The sequence below is a fragment of the Bos indicus x Bos taurus genome, chromosome 29 (assembly GCF_003369695.1).
Source record: "Bos indicus x Bos taurus breed Angus x Brahman F1 hybrid chromosome 29, Bos_hybrid_MaternalHap_v2.0, whole genome shotgun sequence".
In the NCBI taxonomy this organism is placed as follows: domain Eukaryota; kingdom Metazoa; phylum Chordata; class Mammalia; order Artiodactyla; family Bovidae; genus Bos; species Bos indicus x Bos taurus.
The window spans coordinates 9184088-9204431 of record NC_040104.1 but is presented as its reverse complement, the minus strand read 5'-3'; the positions used below and the strand labels follow the sequence as shown (position 1 = coordinate 9204431).

The window sequence follows — 20344 nt, the reverse complement described above, 5'->3', positions numbered from 1 at the left end:
GGGGTGGGGAGCATGATGAAGTCAGCAAATGGCCCTTGAGTGCCTGTTGTGCCAGGCACTGAAGGGAGAACCAGTGCATGATAGTGCAACTGTTCCCCCTCTCCACCTCAACCCTGGGGCTTAAACAGAGAACCTGTCCTTGCTTGAGGGAGCCAGATGGCTCACACAGACCTGCTCATACAGAAGGCCCAGTGTTCATAGCCAGAGGCAGAAATCTCAGTCAGGTCTCCAAGTCTCGGTTTTCGCTTGGCCTGAGACAGGAAAACCAGAGACAGGCAGAGGGGAGCCCTGGCAGGGAACATTCTAGAACCTGACCCTCAAGGAGCCCCAGTCCAGCCTGCAGGCTCCCTCTGTTCATCACCTGCAGTCAACAGTTGGGAGCCCTTCTTGCACTGGTGAGAAGTCCCTCCCTTAACTGGGGTGACTGGGCTGGAAAGCTCTTTGGGGGACAAAGAAGAGAAGGTGAGGGGGTCCAGAAGGCAGTGTGGGTGGACATGCAGCAGGGGAGTGAGTCCAAGTGATGGACACAGGTTGGGAGTGAGCGCACTGTATGTGCAGAGTGTGTGTGTGTCAGATAGTGAGTCCTGACTCCCAGTAGGTCTGAAATGCCTCCTAAAGGGCCGTCTGCCTCCTACCCTGGCATGGTCAGTTTTCGTAAGCATTCCCTTGTGTGCAGTCAGAAAGAATCTGTATTTCCTAGTTCACTCTACGTGCTCGTTGAATCAGCTTGTCAGTATGTTTTGCGAAGTTTCTGTATCTTAACTGATTTTTGTGTCCCCTTGATTTATCAGATCCTGACAGAGGCATAGGTAGATCTCCCACTATGGTGAACTGGTCATTTTCTCCTTACAACAGACCAAAATTTTTAATATCTCTTTTAGGATTTTTATTAGATGCAAACAATTTTAGAAGTATTAATATCATACCTTCCTAGGGAATTGAAAGTGTTTTCAGGATCTTTGTGGAACGTTTCTCGACACCAGCAGTTAATTCTCTGAGTTTCCAGACACCAACTGGGTGCTCACTGAATCGGTTTGATTTTGACACTAAACACAGACGTCACAGCCTAAGTGCTCAGTCCCCTAAGACTGTCTTCCTTCACATCAGATGTCCTTCACCACTCACCTGTACTTTTGTCAAAACCCCTCCTACATTTTAGCAGTTTTCCAGAAAGGCTCACAGAACTCAGAAAGGCACCTTAAATGTTTACCAATTTATTAGGATGGATACAATTCAGAAGCAACCAAATGGAAGAGAGGTGGAGGGCAAGGCGTGGGGGCAGAAGATGCAAGGAGCTTCCCTCTCCTCTTCAGGCAGCCACTCTCTGGACACCTTGGTGTGTTCACCACCAGGAAGTTCATCAAGTCTCCTCGCTGAACAGTTTTTATAGAGCTTAATCTTCAGCAACCCCTCCCACGTTCCCTTCTTAGAGATCAGCAGCCTGAAATGTCCAACCCTCTAATCACTGGGTCTTTCTGATGACCAGCCCCATCCTAAGGTTATCTTAGGGTCCACGTCACCCCATTAGCACAAACTCAGGTTGATCAAAGGGGTCTCCTTAGAAATAGCAAAAGATAAAGCCTATCAACAAGGAAATTCTGAGGGTTTTAGGAGCTCTGGCCCAGAACCAAGGACAAGGACCAAGTGTATTTCTTATTATGATACACTTTTCACACTTTCTGTCTAGTACTCATTTTTGGTTTGAAGCTTATATTTTCTGATATCAATATAGCTATGCCAGCTTTCAGTTAATTAATATCAATGAATTAACCAGTTTTTAGTTAGTAGTTGCCTAGTATATCTTCTTTTATTAAAAATATTACTATAAAATTTATTAAAATAATTTTGAAAGTTTTATTTTGTTTAAATTTTCAAGTTTCAGCTATTTATAAGGTATTTACTATGTAAATGTTTTAATATACAAAAGTAGCAGTAAAATGGCCACCCATATACCTAAGGCGTGGGTCAAAATCTGATTTTTGGTCATTTTGCTTTATCTGCATCTATTTTTTATGCCATGTGTTTTACGTAAACCTCATAAGACGTTACGTAAACTTAATAAGATTCATGATTCCTTAATATTCTTCATTATCCAGTTCACATTCAAATTTCCCCAGTAAACCCAAATTGCTTTTAGAGTCCTTTCTCATATTTAGTTACTTTGTCCTCAACATGTCTTTCAGTCTAGAACACTTTATTCACACCCTCAATTTTTTTCCTTGATAACATTAATGTTTTCAGGATGTCAAATGACTTGTCACATAAACTATCCATCTTATTAACTTCAGTCTTTATGTCCTTATATTTCAATTGTATCTGCTGTAAACAGTATTCCCTGGATTCGTTTTCTAATCCAGTAAAATGTTTGTCTTTTACTTGGCAAGTTTAGTTCATTTATATTTATGGTCACTATCAATATATTTGGAATGAGTTCTTCCATCTTATCTGATTATTTCCACAAATCTCACTTTTTATAGGTAATGTTTCAGTATTTTTTAATTGAATGGGCTGCTTTTGTTTTGCTTTCTTGTGTTTAGTCTACCTCATTCCTTTTTATTCCATAATTAATTTGGAAATCTATACTCCATGGGTCCATATCATAATCTCCCCAGTGTGAGAGAAAGGCCTTCAAGAGACTCCCCTTTAATTTTGGCCTGTGTCCCTTGAGCTTGGCACACCTGAAAACAGGCATGAGATGTTACATCAATAGAGCTAAGATAAAACGAAAAGAAACTAACTGGGAGAAAACTATGCTTATGTCAACACTGGGGAAAGAATGCGCATAAGCTTTTCCTAGACCAGGTATGGTCCAAGCAGTAGTAAACTAGAAACGAGCCATTTTATAAGTCCTGTCCGGGATTCCACACACACATGGTCCCCAGACAACCAAGGCTGCCAAGGGAAACATTGGCAACCAGATAGAGAAGATGACTTGCCTTGTGGAGGGAAGGACAATTGGCTCCAGAAGGGTGCTTCCGAGGAGCCCACAAAAGCCCGTTTCAGGAAACTGGTCACTTTGAACATCTGCCAAGCCCAGCTAGTAACAGAGGCAAACGGGACCAATCACAAATGGTCACACCTCCTTCCCTAACCCCTCCCCAGAGGCCTCAGCACCAGGCACATCACATATAAGACCATCCACACCCACACTCCATAAGGTCCGAGGCAGCCTTTGTACCACGTGACCTGGCTCCACTGAGCAGAGCTGATTGGTCTAGTGGGCCACCTGATCCAATGGCTGTCAACCAATCAGTAGACAGCCCAGTGTGGTGAGGGAGCCAATGAGATTCTCTCTCAGGAGCTTGTGTTAGGAGCGTCTCGCAGGCCGCAGGGAGGGATGAAGCTGAACGGGTATGGGAAGAGAAGCCACAGGAGCGGGTGTGGGATCAGAGACTTGGGGGCCGTGACAAGCCCAAGAGGAGAGGATGCAGGATCACTGTGGGGTGGAAGTGATAAGGCAGAGAAAAGCTGTGGAGAGCAGGGGAGGTTTTAAACAAGATTGGGCAGAGCATGTAATTTTCATTATGGCTGTGGTTTGGTTTGGTTTGAGCCCCACTGGACATCTACAGACTCCGGCTGCTGACTCCTGGAAGCCGGCCTGGATCTAGTTCCAGGTCAAGGGTCCTGGTTTCCCTTGGTTCCTGTTCTTGCATATCAGTCAGGTTTGTCTGTCTCTCTTGGTGCCCACCTGTACCTACACAACTGGAAACACCCATTACTTGAGATAACCAGAGCTGGACTTTGTTTCCTGCAGGTAAAGAACACAGCCCACAGTTTGAAAGTGAGAGAAAATCACCAAAGACCCAGAGCACAGCCTGGAATCAGCAGGAACAGAGCCTCGCTGCAACCTCAACAGACTTCATGCCAGACAGTTTTTGATGCATGTCCCCCAATAAAATCTTTCCTTACTGGGCTTTATTTTATTCTTGTGAAAATAAACCTTATTGTAAAATAGAATGAAAATTACAAACCAAAGCAGAAACCCTCTAGGCAAACAAGACCCCCTCAATGTATAAAGTCACTGCAGACTGGACTGTATAAAGTCACTGCTTCTGTTTCTTGTTTCTTGAGAACATGACTCCGATGAGGCCCATGGCTGCAAGGCCCACTCCCGCGATGCCAACTGCCATGATGGCATCTCTGACCTGCAAGAGAGAGGACAGTGAGTCAGACTCTGTGTCAGGAAGCTGAGAACAGACTGTACATTCAACAAGGACATCCAGCTCAGGGAGCTGGACATGCCCCTTAGCTTCCTTGACAAACTCAGGAGTCAACAAATATTGGCAGGGAAATGGGGAGAGAAGGGCAGGATGGGAAAGGAATTGGTGGATGGGGCCAGCTGCCAACAAAGTACACAGGCATAAAGAGGGAAACTCCTTTGACCCTGTGAGTTTTTAAAGCAGACAGAGCCCCAGAGGGTGGCTGTAGAAAAGACAGGGAGACGAAGCCAGATGGTTGAAATCCTGGCGGGCCAACAGGGAGCTCTTGAAGTAAGTGTAAAGTTGAAGAGGAATTGCTATTGAATCCTTAATAAACTCTGACCTCTGTCCTACAAATCCCTCACTTATCTTCACCCTTGCTGAATCCCCAGAGCACAGTCCAGCCAACCATTGACTTTTGCATGTTCTTAAATATATGACTCAACTATGAAAAAGAGTAGTGAGGTTATACTTTAAACTATTAAGATATCTGACTTGTATTGCTTATAATAGGAAAAAAAAAAACCACTGGGACAAAAGTAAGAGGAAGTTTCATGGTAAAAATTGAACATATGTCAAATTTAACTCTTTCCTGAACTCCAACTAAAAATAAAGTAAGTCATTAGTTTTAGGCATAATTTCACTAGGACTCAGAGAATACTCACTGCAATGAAGGCACAATGCCCCAGTCGGCAAAACTCTACTTCTCCCAACTAAAAGAGTATCATGAACATGGATCAAGAAATCTCCCCTGAAACCAAACCAGGCATCTAAGCAGAATCAAGATTCAAAAAGGAAAATATTTTCTTAATGGTTTGATGCCAAGAAATCCAAGGAGACAATATATCAGAAATCTCAATAATATAAAGGGTGAAAATGTGGACCTGAAACCCAAAATCCACATCCTTACATGACCCGCCAACTCTGCCCTTGGTACCCTAAGCACAGAGCTTGTCTAGGTTGTATATTTTGTGGCTGCAGAACTCACACATGCCCAACATAAAGAACAATTTGGAAAGCTTCAGCGGTTAAAAAATATGTATCTTGGCGCTGCCCAGGCTTATCTGAGCCATAAATGTGTCCAGCAAAGCTATATGAAATTCCAGGAAATATACCAGTGTAACTAAGATCACAAGGTACGCAGAACTGGTATCCTCGGCAGCAGAACACGTGAGGACAGAAGTTCGAATGAGGAAACTGACCTAAGTTCCACTGTCGGTCAGTCTTGAGAGCTTCCTGTGACAGGTAATTCGGAGAAGGCGATGGCACCCCACTCCAGTACTTTTGCCTGGAAAATCCCATAAACGGAGAGGCCTGGGAGGCTGCAGTCCATGGGGTCGCTACAGTCGGACACGACTGAGCAACTTCACTTTCACTTTTCACTTTCATGCATTGGAGGAGAAAATAGCAACCCACTCCAGTGTTCTTGACTGGACAATCTCATGGACAGAGAACCCTGGTAGGCTGCAGTCCACGGGGTTGCACAGAGTCGGACTCGACTGAAGCGACTTAGCAGCAGCAGCAGTGAAAGGTAATTAGGCTGGCTTTATGGCACCCGTGGCTCTGTTTCGGTCTTGCTAGGGAACCTGCATATAACCACTTGTATCCAGTGTTTTCCTTGCTAAGCTAGGTGTTAGGGTGGGAGAAATGGTTTGCAGATAATGGAGTAGGAACAATAAGCCCCCAGTTCTTTACAGAACCTCATAGTGTGAGAAGAAATGCTGATGGAGCCAGTTCATACAAAAGATACTTGGTCAAGGAAAACAACAGTAGCCTCATTGTTTGTGCTCATGCTTTGTACAAAGTATGTAATTCAATACAAAAGTAGTATATAGTTTGTTCTGAGGGTGCAAATTTTACAGAAAGAATGATCTTCCTGGGAGAGACAGTGCTCCCTTCAGATGTCATTGATGATTTTCTTGTTGCAAGGCTGCTGGGTCCAGCCCAGCCACTGTGCTGAAATTGCAGGAGTTCTGATCATGAAAATAGGCTACATGGTGTGCATCAGAGGTCTTCAATCAGAATATTACGAAGGAGAAAAATTGTCCTTCGTTATCTTTTTTTTCAAAGTGGGCAAACTGTAATTCTGTCAAGGCACCCTACTCCAGTACTCTTGCCTGGAAAATTCCATGGACAGAGGAGCCTGGGGTTGCTAAGAGTCGGACATGAGTGAGCGATTTCACTTTCACTTTTCACTTTCATGCATTGGAGGAGGAAATGGCAACCCACTCCAGTGTTCTTGCCTGGAGGATCCCAGGGACGGCGGGGCCTGGTGGGCTGCCGTCTATGGGGTTGCACAGAGTCAGACACGACTGAAGCGACTTAGCAGCAGCAGCAGCAGCAGCTGCTTATGCTAAAATGTCCACTCTGAGTTAAGCCCTGGAATTGTTTCTAGGAAAAAGACAGCTTGAATGTGCTTTCTTTACTTTCAGCAATGTTGTAAGTGGATATAAGAAGAGGAATATTACTCAGAGAGCAACTGAGCAATTCAGACTATGAGGGGTTACAAACTAAGAATGTTTATAAAGTATTTGACAGCAAGTTGGCTTTAATATTTACAGTAATTTTAAAATAACACCCTGCAATTTATCCAGGTTTATGAAATATACACATTACCATTGGCCAAATCTTCAATTTCTACTTATCTTAAAACTTTATCTGACACAGAATAGACTTCAGCCTGAGTGTGTAGCTCCTAGCTGCTTTTTTTTAAAAAGTACTATTCAATGTGAAGGCTTATTTACAAAAGCTTACTAAGGATACATTTCTTGAAACCTGAGTATTTTTAGGTAGGTAGATGGAAAATAGGAGAATCTGTTTTAGAATACTCAGGTATGGAAAGCACAAACTACATTTTGGTTTTAATCCATTGCTTCTCTTTCTAACTGTAAAGTTACGAGTCACATGTAGTCTGTTGAAGGAAAATCTAGTCTGCTTTAAAGAGCTGAACACAAATAAACATAATGACTAATCAAATTCTTTTAACACAAACACAAATGTCCTCATGAGTTAAATGAAAGAGAGTTGCTGCTTTGACAGCGATTACAAAGAAAACTACTGCTGGACATTGTCCAGCACCCGCTACTTCCACACTCTCTGGTGAGACGGGACAAGTGCGGAAGCTGCATTTTAATTTGGCCACATCGTGTATTATGATCGTTGCTTGCCTTGGCCAGTGATTCTCAAGGAGAGGAGAGGCTTGGCCTCTGGGAGATATTTGTCAATATCTATAGACATTCTGGTGAAGGCCATGGCAACCCACTCTAGTACTCTCGCGTGGAAAATCCCATGGAAGGAGGAGCCTGGTAGGCTTCAGTCCATGGGGTCCCGAAGAGTCAGACAAGACTGAGCGACTTCACTTTCACTTTTCACTTTCATGCATTGGAGAAGGAAGTGGCAACCCACTCCAGTGGGTTGCCTGGAGAATCCCAGGGACAGGGGAGCCTGGTGGGCTGCCGTCTATGGGGTCGCACAGAGTCGGACATGACTGAAGTGACTTAGCAGCTTAGCATAGACATTCTGGCTCTTACACCTGGGGGTGGGAAGGCTACTGGCATCTAGAGGGTAGACGCCACAGATGCTGCTAAATATCCTTCAATGCACAGAGCAAGTCAGGGCAACGAAGGCTTAACTTCATTGTCGATGGCCCAAAACGTTAACAGTGCTGAGGCTGAGAAACCCTCATCTAGGCCAAGAAGTGAAGGGGAATCTTGGGGAACAGTTTACACGGCGCCTCCCCTTGCTCCGCAGTCTACCCTGCTTTCGTGTTCTCTGGAGGGGGTCCAGGAGGACTGCTGACGCTGTTTCGCCTTTTTCAGATGTATGAGTGGTGCATCGGGCTAAAGGCTCAGGAAGACAAATGGCAGGTGTCTGGTTAGTGTTGCTTCACTTTTCACAAAGATGTTTGTAGAAAGAATGAACAATAAACAAATATTTCTTGGTTCTTTTACTATCTCAAGATTTGCAATTGTATTTAAACACTCTAAATATTACGTTTGTGTACTGACAAATGTGTTTTACTAGATTATGTAACAACACTGTGTTGAAATAAAATGTTCTACTTATATGAACTTCTGAATTTGTTCTTCAGTCTATTAATAACCACTAAAGGAGAACTAAAAATGACACAATTAAGAGATATTTTATAAATCTTCCTAATACAACACCCTAAATTTATTACTTCCCAAATGTGCACAGTAATCTCTTTTTTTATTTTATTGCTGCATAGGAGGGTGGACATTTACCTGAAGTTGAAGCCAGGTCTAACTGGGACCTCAACTGTTACCTAGTACCACAAATTATGAAATCAGATTTATTTAGCATAAGTTTCTCTTTATTCTGACATCATCACTGCTACTTTTAAAAAACTTCTATTATACTAAATATACCAGTAAATGTTAGTTTTCTCATTTAAAAAGATAAATAATTGGAAAACAGGAGAGAGAAGATAAGGAAATCAGAAGAGGGCTTCCCTGGTGGCTCAGTAACAAAGAATCTGCATGCCAATACAGGAGATCTGGGTCCCATTCCTGACCTGGGAAGATCCCACCTGCCACAGAGCAACTAAGCCCGTGCACCACAACTATTGAGCCTGTGCTGCGAGCCTGGGAGCCGCAACTGCTGAGCCCCCGTGCTGCAGCTACTCAAGTCCATGTGCCTGAGAGCCATGCTCCACGACAAGACAAGCCATCACAATCAGAAGCCCGCACAGCAACAAAGACCCAGCAGAGTCAGAAATTAATAAATAAAAATTTTTTAAAAAGAAAATCAGAGGCGCAGTCTAGGGATACAACCTCCAGAATAAAAAAAAAAAAAAAAAAAAGAGAGAGAGAGAAAATGAAAAACTTCCCAGAACTGAAGAATTGGGGTTTCCATACTGAAAAGAGTCATCAAGTTCCCAATACAATTCATAAAAACAGATCTGTGCAAGGTTTATCATAGATAAATTTCAGAAAACTGAAGATAAGGAGAAGAGTCTATAAACTTCCAGAAAGATAAAATTGGTCATATACAGAGGCTTGAAAATCAGAACGAATTCAGACTTCTCAGCAAGAATAGCTTAAATAACATAACAATGGAGCAATACCTTCAAATTTGGGGCAAAATTTTTTTCAGCCTAAAATTCCATCCCCAGTCAAACCATCAATCAAATAGGATAAAATGAAGATATTTTCAGGCACACCCAGTCTTTTTAAAATGCACCTTTTCTCAGAACCTATTCAAGGTGGTATTCCACCAAAACTAGAGAATGGGAAAGATGTGAGCTTCAGAGGGTAAAAGCATTAACACAGGAGAAAACTGAAGGGTGTCTCTAAGGGCTGCTAGTAAAGACAGATACTAGGATGACAGGATGCATCTAATGTGACTCAGGACAAAGCTTTCGAAGGTCATTTTCCCCAGTAGGCACGTGTGCTGATGCCCAAATCCCCCAGATTCCTTCTGTTTGCATCACCTTTGTAAGCTAATGAGGTTCCTCTCATGGACCTGGCCAATGACTTTCCCAGAAGGAGGCTCTTATAAACTGTCAGAGAAGTTGAAACCAGACTGTGACCCAGAGATTCTGGAACTCTTCACCAAACATTGGCAGTATTACCCTGTCCATAACCTAGGTAGGGGTGGACTTGATATTCCTCGATTTTTATATTAATCGCCCTTCACATTCACATATACATACTTATATATTTATTGCATATATGTACATATATATGGATGAACTAATCAGCATGCAGGTCAGTGTAGTAAACACTGCTGGTTATCAGCAGTATGAGGAAGAAGGCTGAGCATGATCCTTGCTGATGAATGCCTCCCCAGGATGTCACTGTGGCCCAGACAGGCCAGTGGACAAGACACTGGGTGAACCAAGAGAAAGAATGAAAATGAGGACCATTATGACCACTTCAACTCCCACGATTTATTAACAGAATTTTCTTAGTTGCCACTATGCTAAGCATAAGGATGCTCTTATCTAATTCACACAGTAACCTTCCGAGATCAATATCATCACTTGTACTTTACCCAATGGCAACCCACTCCAGTATTCTTGCCTGGAAAATCCCATCGACACAGGAGCCTAGTGGGCTACTTGACCACCACACTGACCAAGGGAGAGACCAAATCGCAAAAAGTTAAAAAGTAATGAAAATCAACAACCTGATGGATCTTAACCTCACCTTTCATCAAAAGAAAAAGAAAAGGCATATTCCTTTGCATCAACTGGTATCTAAGAACTTTTAAAAATAATGCTGTCACACACACACACACACACACTCAAAAGGAGGGGGAGGGCCAGAAAAGGAGGGGAGGAAGTGAGAGAAAATGAGGAGGAAGTTAGTTTCCCAGGAGAAGTGATTCAAAAAAGAGAGTGGCCATGGCTAAAGTCAACTAAGTAAATAAACATCCCCTGGGGGCCCCTGGACTGCCCCTTGGGTTACAGCAGGACCGGGCACAATGCTTTTTATAAGCAGGAAAAGCTGTGTCAAAAAGACCTGGGATTCAAATCTCACCTCTGCTACTTATCAGCACAGCTGGAGACAGCTCTCAGGAAAAGAGATAACACAGATTTGTTTGATGACAAGAAAGGCCACCAACAAGTGCTCTGGGGCTCCGTTTCTGCATCTGTTAAGCAGGACAATGAAACCTGCCTCTGGGGCTGTGGGAAGGGTCCGTGTCAGGGCCAGGCGGCCAGGGAGGGCTGGACAACCGGGCTGACAGTGATGCCTGTGCTCAAGCCTTCAGCCAGCATCCCCTACTCCCAATTGTCTGTGGTGCCCATCACCTCACCCCTGTCCCCACCCTGACTATGATGTTCTTGAGGAGAGTTCTGTCTCTGCTCTCCTGTCTTGTTTGTGTGCCTGTCTCCACCCCAGCCAAGTCCACACTGATGCCCGTGTCAGCTGAGAAGGTGGAGATGGGGGCACACTGAGGACCCACCTGGTCGCTGCGGGGGACCCCGTAGCGCAGCTCATTGACGAAGTGCTCACAGTTCTCGCTGGTCAGCTTGTAGAGAACCTCCTGGCCCACCAGCTCCTCCGCCCGCTGGATGATTTTGCTGGGAGGCAATGGCGAGTATCTGCCATCGTGCTTGTTGTTGACGTGGTACCTGTCTCTCCCAACCACGTCACACAGCCGCTCCTTCTTCACTAAGGCCTTGTCAGTCAGTGCAGACATGAGACTGGCCGCACCAGCTCCTGGGATTTCGCCTGTGGATTCAGGAAGAGGAACACAATTGGTCCTGGGCCGGCCCCCAGCCTAGCATCCACCACACCAACAAGGGGATGAGCAGATGAGTCAGGGTCAGAGCTGTGTGGCTTTGGATAAGACCCTTGTGGTCTCTGGTCCCTGGTCTCCTTATCTGAAACAAGGAGTGAAGTTCCATAATTTGTTGTGATTTTTTTAACCTACAGAAGCTGGCCTTACACACCCTGTGACACCCCAGTGGCCCTCTTGATTGTGCAAATACAGGCTCTGAGCACACCCACCTCCCTGGGAGAATAGAGTGTTAATTTTTTGTGATCCCGCCAAGACTCCACTTCCCTGACACACACAAAGCTGATCATTGCAGAAAAGGTGGATGGACCTGGGGAACGGATCCCATTCCCCTTGGAGCAAAGGGACCAAAATCCCACGGCTGCTCCTAGAGGTATGACACCAGGGAGATTCAAGGGGTACACAGGCACAACCCTGGCCAATGCTGAGGGGCTGGAAGGTGCAACAGGTTTCCAGAAGTGAAACTGCCTTGAAGAAAGGGATTTGGGGTCAATACAGGGACCAGGATGGTGTGGAGCAAAAGCTGGTGCCCACACAGAGATCCCTCTTGAGGTCACCAGCTAATATCATGTAGGGAGGGTATGATGACTGAAAACTGGGCTTGCCTTTAAAGAGGTGGGCCCCAGGGAACATCACAGAGGAGACTCATGTCCTTCAGAGAGCCTCTGTGGCCCTGCCATGATTGGGAACCCTCGGTCTCTGCCAGGAGGGGAAGCATCCCATTACACAGGGCAGGACCCATCTTGCGCTGTGATGCCACGTGACAGCAACAAGCAACGGCCAGAGGGTCTGATCAGAGTGCAGGTCCTGTTCTGCTCAGCTTTCCAGAGAGGACTGAACCCCTCTGCCCAGAGAACAACTGTAAGGTTTGGAAAATCAGAGGAATTCAGATTACCTCCTAGTAGGGCAGGAGGTGCTTAAAGGATTCAGTGAAATAAATAAAAAGGTGCTGTGTTTGAGCCCTGAGTCTGTGCAGAGGGTCAGCGTGGGGACTGGATCAGGGAAGCTCCAGAGGCCCATCCACCTTCAGCCCCTCAGCGGGCAGGTAGGGGCCTGGGACTGGGGAGAGGCAAGCTAGGTGCCTGGGGCACAGAATTTCAGGAGGTTCCAGCTCCAGAGGTGCAAGTTCAGAGTCAACACCCAACAGTGAGGGCTTCCTTACACTCCACACGCTGGGTGCCACCCTGGTGAGAGTGTGCACAGGCTCAGAGGCAGAAGCAATGGGTGCTGATTCTGGTTCCATCACTGCACGGTCTTGACATGTCACTTAACTTAGCTGAGCCAACACTGGGAATCCACAAAGACAAGCTAAGATGGATTCATGAACACACATCAATTTAGGAATTTAAAAGTTCCTTTTAAAAGAATTGTTTTACTTTTTAAAGTTAGTCTATTAAACAAAATACTAATTAAACAATTGGAGAAAGGGCACCTGGATGAGGCAAACACTCAATGACTGAATTTGGGGGAACCTCAGACTTCACAGCAGAGCATCAGGTTTAAAGGCAGGAAATAGAGAGTTAGCCAGGGTTTGAGTCCCACCTCCAGGACTTTCCTGCTATGTGACCTTGGACAAGTGGCTTAGTTCTCTGCACCCCATTCCCTATAGAAAAGGCCCAATAAATTCCACCTGTGCCTATAGCGGTGGACAGGGAGCTGCAAGCATTTAAGAAACTGACTCAGTAAGGTGCCTCCCCCAGTGCCTGGAACAGGGTTGGTGCCCAGCAAGTGTTGGCTCTCCTTAGTACTGGGCTGTTCTCTAAGTTTCCTTCCAGCTCTGACTTCCACCATTTTCTCAGTAGTATGAGGTCAGTCCCCCTGCCTCGCCTATTTCACAAGATTCCTGTGAAGCTCCAATGAGAAGATGCAGATAGAAGCATCTTTTCCCTTTAAGGAGCATTGCTCACCCAGTGATGGGTGTCACATTGTCCACCCAGATCCCTGTCATGCCTTTCCTGTCTCCTGTCCAGCAGTTACACCCACTCAGCACAGTCAGTCAATACTGAGGCCCTACTATGTGCCAGGCCTTGTCCAAGGTGTTGAAGAGAAACATGAACTAGACACCCCACCGGCCCTCAACTAGTTTATGCTCTGGTGAAAGGACACTCACAATGAACAAACAGAAAAAAATAAGATACTTTTAGGTTTTGAAAAGGCTGTGGGGAAGATTAAGTAAAGTCACACAGGAAAGGATGACCAGGGGAAACTGCCCTCGCTCAGGCTGGGGAGGGCCATGCTCAGGAATGGCCATTTGAGTTGAGACTTGAATGATGAAGGGGAAGCAGCTGTGCTGAGAGCCAGTAAAGAGCATCACAAGCAGAAGGCAGAGCAAAAGCAAGGACCTCAGGAAGGAAGGCTGCAAGGAGACCAGTGTGGCTGAAGTCTTGTTGGGGAGGAAGAAGAATGTTGGGGTCCCCGGTTACCCACAGCTCCCCCCGTCCCCTCTGCTCCAGCCTCAGCACAGTGGAGGCCCTGGGTGCCCTTACTTGGTGGGGCCAGGTGGACCACATATCCGTTGCCAATGTAGACAGCCCAGTGTCTGTAGAAAGGGCGGAAAATCTCAATCAGGTCTCCAGGCTGGGGTTCAGGCTGCAAAACCAAGAAGAAGGCCGTTAGAGGTGATGGAAGACCTGGGAACCAGGGCGGGGCTGAGCCTAGAGGGAGCAGCTCAGCGGCCTTCATCTCACAGCTCTCCAGGACGTCCTCCGGAGCCCGCCCGGCCCACTTCACACACTTGTGTCCCAGAATTGCAGGGACTACGGGCCTGCCCATCTGTCTTTATGACTTGCAAAGTGCACACCTGAAGGGTTTCTTCATTTGCTGGGGCTTCTACCTTCTTGTTACTCTTAATATTATTGACTGAACTCGAGCTCCGAGTCAAGCACTCTGCTAAGCGTTTCACAGGTGCAGCTCAATAAGTTCACACAACGCGCCTATGAGGTGGGCACTGTTGTGATCCCTGTGTGATGAAAGAGGAAATCAAGGCTCAGAGATGGAAGGGAGATTTTGCAAAACCACCCAGCCCCTGAGTGATGTGAGCAGGACTCAGTGCTAGGCCGCGTGATTCCCAGGCCATCGTCTTGACCACCACAGTGACCGTCAGGCAAGCACACGGGTTATCTGACTACTACCCACCTGGGGGCCCTGCAGACGCTGTCAAATCTGGGGGGCACGGTATTCCACAGACACTCCCCCTACCTGACCCAGAGCCTGGCAGACAGGTGGTGTCAGCCTCTGGCAGTAATGTCCCCCTGGCTGCTCCTCCTGAGAGTGAAAGTGCGTGCATGCGTGACAAGCAAAGGAAAACTCTCTGTGCACTGTGCTCACTCCTCTACTTCTGACACCAGATGTGTGTGTTTCCCACACTAAGAAATTCAATCCTTGGTGCACACTGAGTGGGTGTCCCACAGTTTAACTCAGTTCTGACACTCACGGCCCAGAGTCAGTGCAGACCCCGCAGGCTTAGTCCCAGGAGACTTCGCTTCAGATGCCAGGTGCAAGCTGAAGTTGTCACCTGCACTCTGAACAACTGGCTGTAAATTGATGGTTCCCACAGCCCCCTCCCTTGGGTTCAGTGGTTTGCTGGAACAGCTCATAGAACTCAGGGAAACAGTTTACTTGCTAGATGACCCGTTTACTAGAAAATATGCAACTGAAGAATAGCCAGGAATGCAGAGGGCAAGCTGTAGGGGGAGGGATTCAGAGCTTCCTCGCCCCCTCTGGGGACCACTGCTCTCCAGCACCTCCACGCTCTCACCAACACCCCATGTTAGGGGTTTTGTGGAGGCTTCATTATGTAGGCTCAGTTGATGAGATCATTGCCCACTGGTGATTAAGGCTACTTCCAGCTCTTTGATCACCTGGTCAGTTGAAAGGGGCTTCTTCTGAATGACGAAACGCATTCCTCTCAACCCCACCGCTCAGGAAGTTACTCGGGTTTTAGAAGCTCTGTGGCAGGAACCCAGGACCAAGACTAAATATATATTTCTCATTACATCACAGTGGGCATGTGTGGGAGTGAGGATTTGTGTGCGTCTGCAGGGGAAGGTGGGGAAGGATGCTAAAACGCTCCTCAGAGCCCCGCCCTGTGATGAGGGCAGTGGCCCAGAGCCTGAGAACAGTCAGGAGATCTTCAAGATCACTGTCATTCAATGTACAGAGGTCCCAATACCAGACACTGTGCTAAGAGCTGCAGGTAGGGGCACTCGATCTGGACTTCCCTCGTCTAAACCAACCATAAATCTCTTTGGGACACCTGGAGACAGAGCTCCTCAGAGGTTGTTCCAGCCCTCTGTCCTTCCCCCCTCACCCCTTGCTCTGGGGGGCTGTCCACATCCCACCTCCAAATTCTGGCCTGACTGAGAGATTCCATCAAAGATGAGTAGGGAGTGTGGACTCCCCTGGGACAGCAATGATGAGCAGTGGGAATAGCCCATCACCACTCTACAGTGGCTGTGAAGCAGGGTCAAGGGCAGTTCATTTCTATTTATAGAAGCACTAAAACTGCCAAGAAGCATCCTGTGTGGCAGGAAGTATACAGACAAATCATGTTGTCTTATTGCAGCAACTATAATTTATCTTCCCAGAAAAAGGCACCCAGACCTTACTGAGAATCTATTTCAGAACACTGGACAATGGTTACAACTTACAAATCCCATTTGTTTTCCAAAACAAAAGAGGAAAATGTATATTAATTGTTGAGGAAGAGTTAGGAGGTTTTCAAGGATCCCCAGAAGGGAACTTAACTGGCATTTCCATGAATAAGCCAGGACATAAAGGCAAGGCAGAGACCCAGCCCTCAGGGAGCCTAAAGATTAGAAAAGGAGACATTTTGGACTTGAGTAATATGAGGGCTTCCCTGATGGCTCATACGTTAAAGAGTCTGCCTGCAGTGCAGGAGACACAGGTTTGATCCCTCGGTACCGAGGTCCCAATACCAGACACTGTGCTAAGAGCTGCAGGTAGGGGCACTCGATCTGGACTTCCCTCGTCTAAACCAACCATAAATCTCTTTGGGACACCTGGAGACAGAGCTCCTCAGAGGTTGTTCCAGCCCTCTGTCCTTCCCCCCTCACCCCTTGCTCTGGGGGGCTGTCCACATCCCACCTCCAAATTCTGGGGTCAGGAAGATCCCCTGGAGAAGGGAACGGCAGCCCACTCAAGTATTCTTGCCTGAGATTTCCATGGACTGAGGAGCCTGGTGGGCTACAGTCCATGGTGTCGCAAAAAGCCAGACACAACTGAGCGACTAACATTTTCACTTAATATGCTGTCGAGCAATAAGCAGCCAGTAGATACGCAGACCCAAGGAGCTCACTGTATCCCAAGCAAATCACAATGAAAGAAGACCTATGCAGAGAAACATGTTTACTATACACACACACACACACACACACACAGAGCAACAAAAATATCTACGAAGAAACTCAGACTCTGTAACACTGAATACTGATGCTAAGTGAAAAAAGCCGTACCAAAAATCCACATACAGTAAAAATTTACATACTGTGTGATTCCACTTATATGTCATTCCATAATAGCCATCACTATGGGACAGGAAAGTAATCCATGATTGCCAGGGCTACAAGGGGTGGACAAGAAAGGGGTATGAGGGAATTTTGGAGCAATGAAAGTTTCTGTACTATTCTGTATTTGATCATGGTGAATGGTTACTCAATTGTATGTGTTTATCAAAACCCATTGAACTGAACACCAAAGGGAGTAAATTCGACCTTAATTTTTTAATTAATAAAATTTTTTAACTTTGAAAAATGGATATCTACAATTTGAAAGCAAAAAGGCTGTGATTTTTTTAATAATCATATTGCCTTTCTCTTATAAAAGGCAAAAGGCACATATTTCCAAATACTCACTAACTTCAAACATGCCACCACTCAAAGAAACTTCTTTTTAAAAATGATCTAAAAGGTGATGGATTCACCCACGGGACCCTGTGCACCAGTGAGAAGCAAGGATTCGATGTTCACTTCACGACACAGACAATCTTAACTACAGTGCTGAGTGGAAAAATGAAGACTGAGCTCTGCAAAATACCACTTATATAAATTAAAGACAATCACACACAAACCAATAATACATGTCTTATCAGAACCATACCCAAAAAATTATTTTTAAAAAGCAACAACAAAAGAATCTCAAAAACACACACATCATTTTAAAAATTAAAGAGCACATATTAAACATATTAGGATGCTAGCTAACCATTCGGAAGATGGAGAGAAAAATTATGATACAATGGAACTTAAAAGTCAACAGAAGACAAGGGGTCTTGCAAGGACCAGTGAGGACAGGTTGCCATGATCACAAGACATGAATAATTCACACTCTTTCACTAAACTCTAACTGGAGAAACAACTGCTTAATGATACACACAGCCAACTGTGCTGAATCAAAATTTAAAACTCAAGAAATCGTGTTATATATTTGAAATATGAGAACTACAGTCCTTGGGCCCGTTGTGTGCCTCTGCTTATTTTCGTCTGCTGGCAAAGAATAATGTTTACATTTTTTAATGGTTGGGGGAAAAGTCAAAAGAAGAATATATTGTGACACAAGAAATTATATGAAATTCAAACTCCAGCGTCTATAAAGTTTTATTGGCACACAGCCATCCCCATCATTTACGTTGTGGCCAATGCTGTTTTCTCTCTATGGCAACAGAGACCAGACATAATAAAATGTTCCCTCTCTGGTCCTTAAGTTTGGATCAAAAGTGATCCATCCCTCACTTGGCTTGATCCCCAGCTCTAAAATCTAGTGGTATGCTATGCCAGGTGGTTCTTCCCCCAGGAACAGGTGAGCCAGCAGGAAGCCAGCAGTTCTCCCGAGTGCAGTAACCCGGGCTCTCCCACACGACACAGGCAATGACAATGGCAAAGCTGAGACTCTGTGCCCACGGGATTTCAGAACAAAAAGTCTTTATCCTCTCCACAAAAGCACAGCTTATAATGAGCTGTGTAACAGCCATTTTCCTTAGCAAGCAAATGGGGAACAATGTCTGGCCTCTGCAATTCATATTGGAAAAACAACCTAGATGACCATTAACAAGGACCAGCGAAATAAATTATCTTATATGTGTATGTATTTATAGCCAATAGAGAGAACAGGTTGGTTTTACATGAGCAGACATAGAAGCAATCGAAAAGATAAGTTGGAAAACATTATCCCATTTTTGTTTAAAAAACATCATTGTGACATATGATATTGCTTTTATGTGAAATCTAAAACTAGGCTACAAATAAACTTATCTACAAAACAGAAATAGAGTTACAGATGTAGGAAATAAACTTATGGCTCTGGGGGGAGGGGAGTATGGAGAGAGAAACTGGAAGATTGCGACTGACACATACACAGCACTGTATATAAAATAGATAACTAATAAGAACCTACTGTATAGCACAGGGAATTCTACTCAGTACTCTGTAATGGCTTATATGGGAAAAGAATCTAAAAGAGTGGGTATATGTATACGTATAACACATTCACTTTGCTGTATACCTGAACTAACAAAACACTGTGAGTCAACTATACACCTATAAAAATTATTTTTTTTAAAAAATTGTACACTTATAAGCAAAACATATTATACACTATGTATGAGCTACAGAAAATACATCAAACTGTTATATACTATATGCAGGGGGGATTGGGATTCAGAGACTTTTACATTTTATATTATTTTATTATTTTTAATCAATGTGAATTACTTTTATGATAAAAAAATTTTTAATAATTTTAGATGGGAAAAAATCCTTCATACTGATGACCTTGCAGTTTTTTAATTGGAAAAGGTGAATATTCTCTGTCACCAAAACCTCTTAAAACCATCTTGCATTTGAAGCCTGTAAATATTCCCATGTTAATAATGCTTAAAAATCATTAACATTTGAATGTATCAATAACACTTAAAACCACAAAATAAAACCTAAAATAATATGGTAGATATATCTCAGATCTTAGAATAGAGAAAGACATTCTAAAGATAAAGTCCAAAGAAAAAGGCATAAAGTAAAAGATTGAAAGTTTTTATAGGTTTCCGTGGTGGCTCAGTGGTGAAGAATCCACCTACCAATGCAGGAGACACAAGTTTGATCCCTGATCCAGGAAGATCCCACATGCCTTGGAACAATTAAACCTGTGTGCCAACACTATTGAGCCTGTACTCTAGAGCCCAGGCACCACAACTACTGAAGCCCACGCACCCTAGAGCCCAGGCTCGGCAACAAGAGAAGCCTGTGCAACTAGAGTAGACCTCGCTCATCGCAACTAGAGGAAAACCCTCGCAGCAATGAAAACCCAGCACAGTCAAAAATAAATAAATAAATAATAAACATTTGGGGAAAAAGTTTTTATGATTGAAAAAAATGTTAAAGTTCTTATTTAAACTTTCTATCATTGCCTATTATGTTCACACTCCCTCTTAAGAGAAAATGACCACCCACAATCCCGACGGCCCCCGCAGCCATATTTTATACCACGTGACCACTGCAGACCAGCCTCCACCAGCTGGACTAGAAAAAGGCACGGATCCCAAGCAGGTCAGTGCCCTGTGATCCTCCATGGTCCTCTCTCTCTCACTCAAAAATTTGAATCAAGTAATTTTAAAAACTAGCTTTTGACACAAGAGCCAAAATTGAAAAATCATGACATGGAGCAGACAAGAGAGACCCCAGTGAAGCACAGGCCAAACCAAGGGTTGGAGTTCTCACACCCACTCTGACCAAGCAGAAGACCCCTGTGGACAGTGGGAGAGAAAGAAGCAGGCACATCATGAACAGCTAGCCGGGTCTCGCCATGGATGGAGCACTGAAAGTAACAATGAAGTCGTGCCCGACTCTTTGCAACCCCATGGACAGTAG

The 20344-nt window shown here is 44.8% G+C and overlaps 1 protein-coding gene across 3 annotated transcripts in view; it reads right to left on the bottom strand.

Annotated features, from left to right (window-relative positions):
* Window positions 1-1193: 1193 nt before the first annotated feature.
* PLA2G16 (phospholipase A2 group XVI) overlaps window positions 1194-20344 on the bottom strand; it is a 33099-nt gene continuing 13948 nt past the window's right edge. For all 3 annotated transcript variants that reach the window (XM_027532477.1, XM_027532478.1, XM_027532479.1), the window contains exons 3-5: window positions 13952-14054; window positions 11130-11398; window positions 1194-4145 (exon numbers count right to left, since the gene is read on the bottom strand). In XM_027532477.1, coding sequence (XP_027388278.1) covers window positions 4044-4145; window positions 11130-11398; window positions 13952-14054 — 474 coding nt within the window. In that variant the 3' untranslated portion in view covers window positions 1194-4043. The remainder of the gene's footprint in view (window positions 4146-11129; window positions 11399-13951; window positions 14055-20344) is intronic.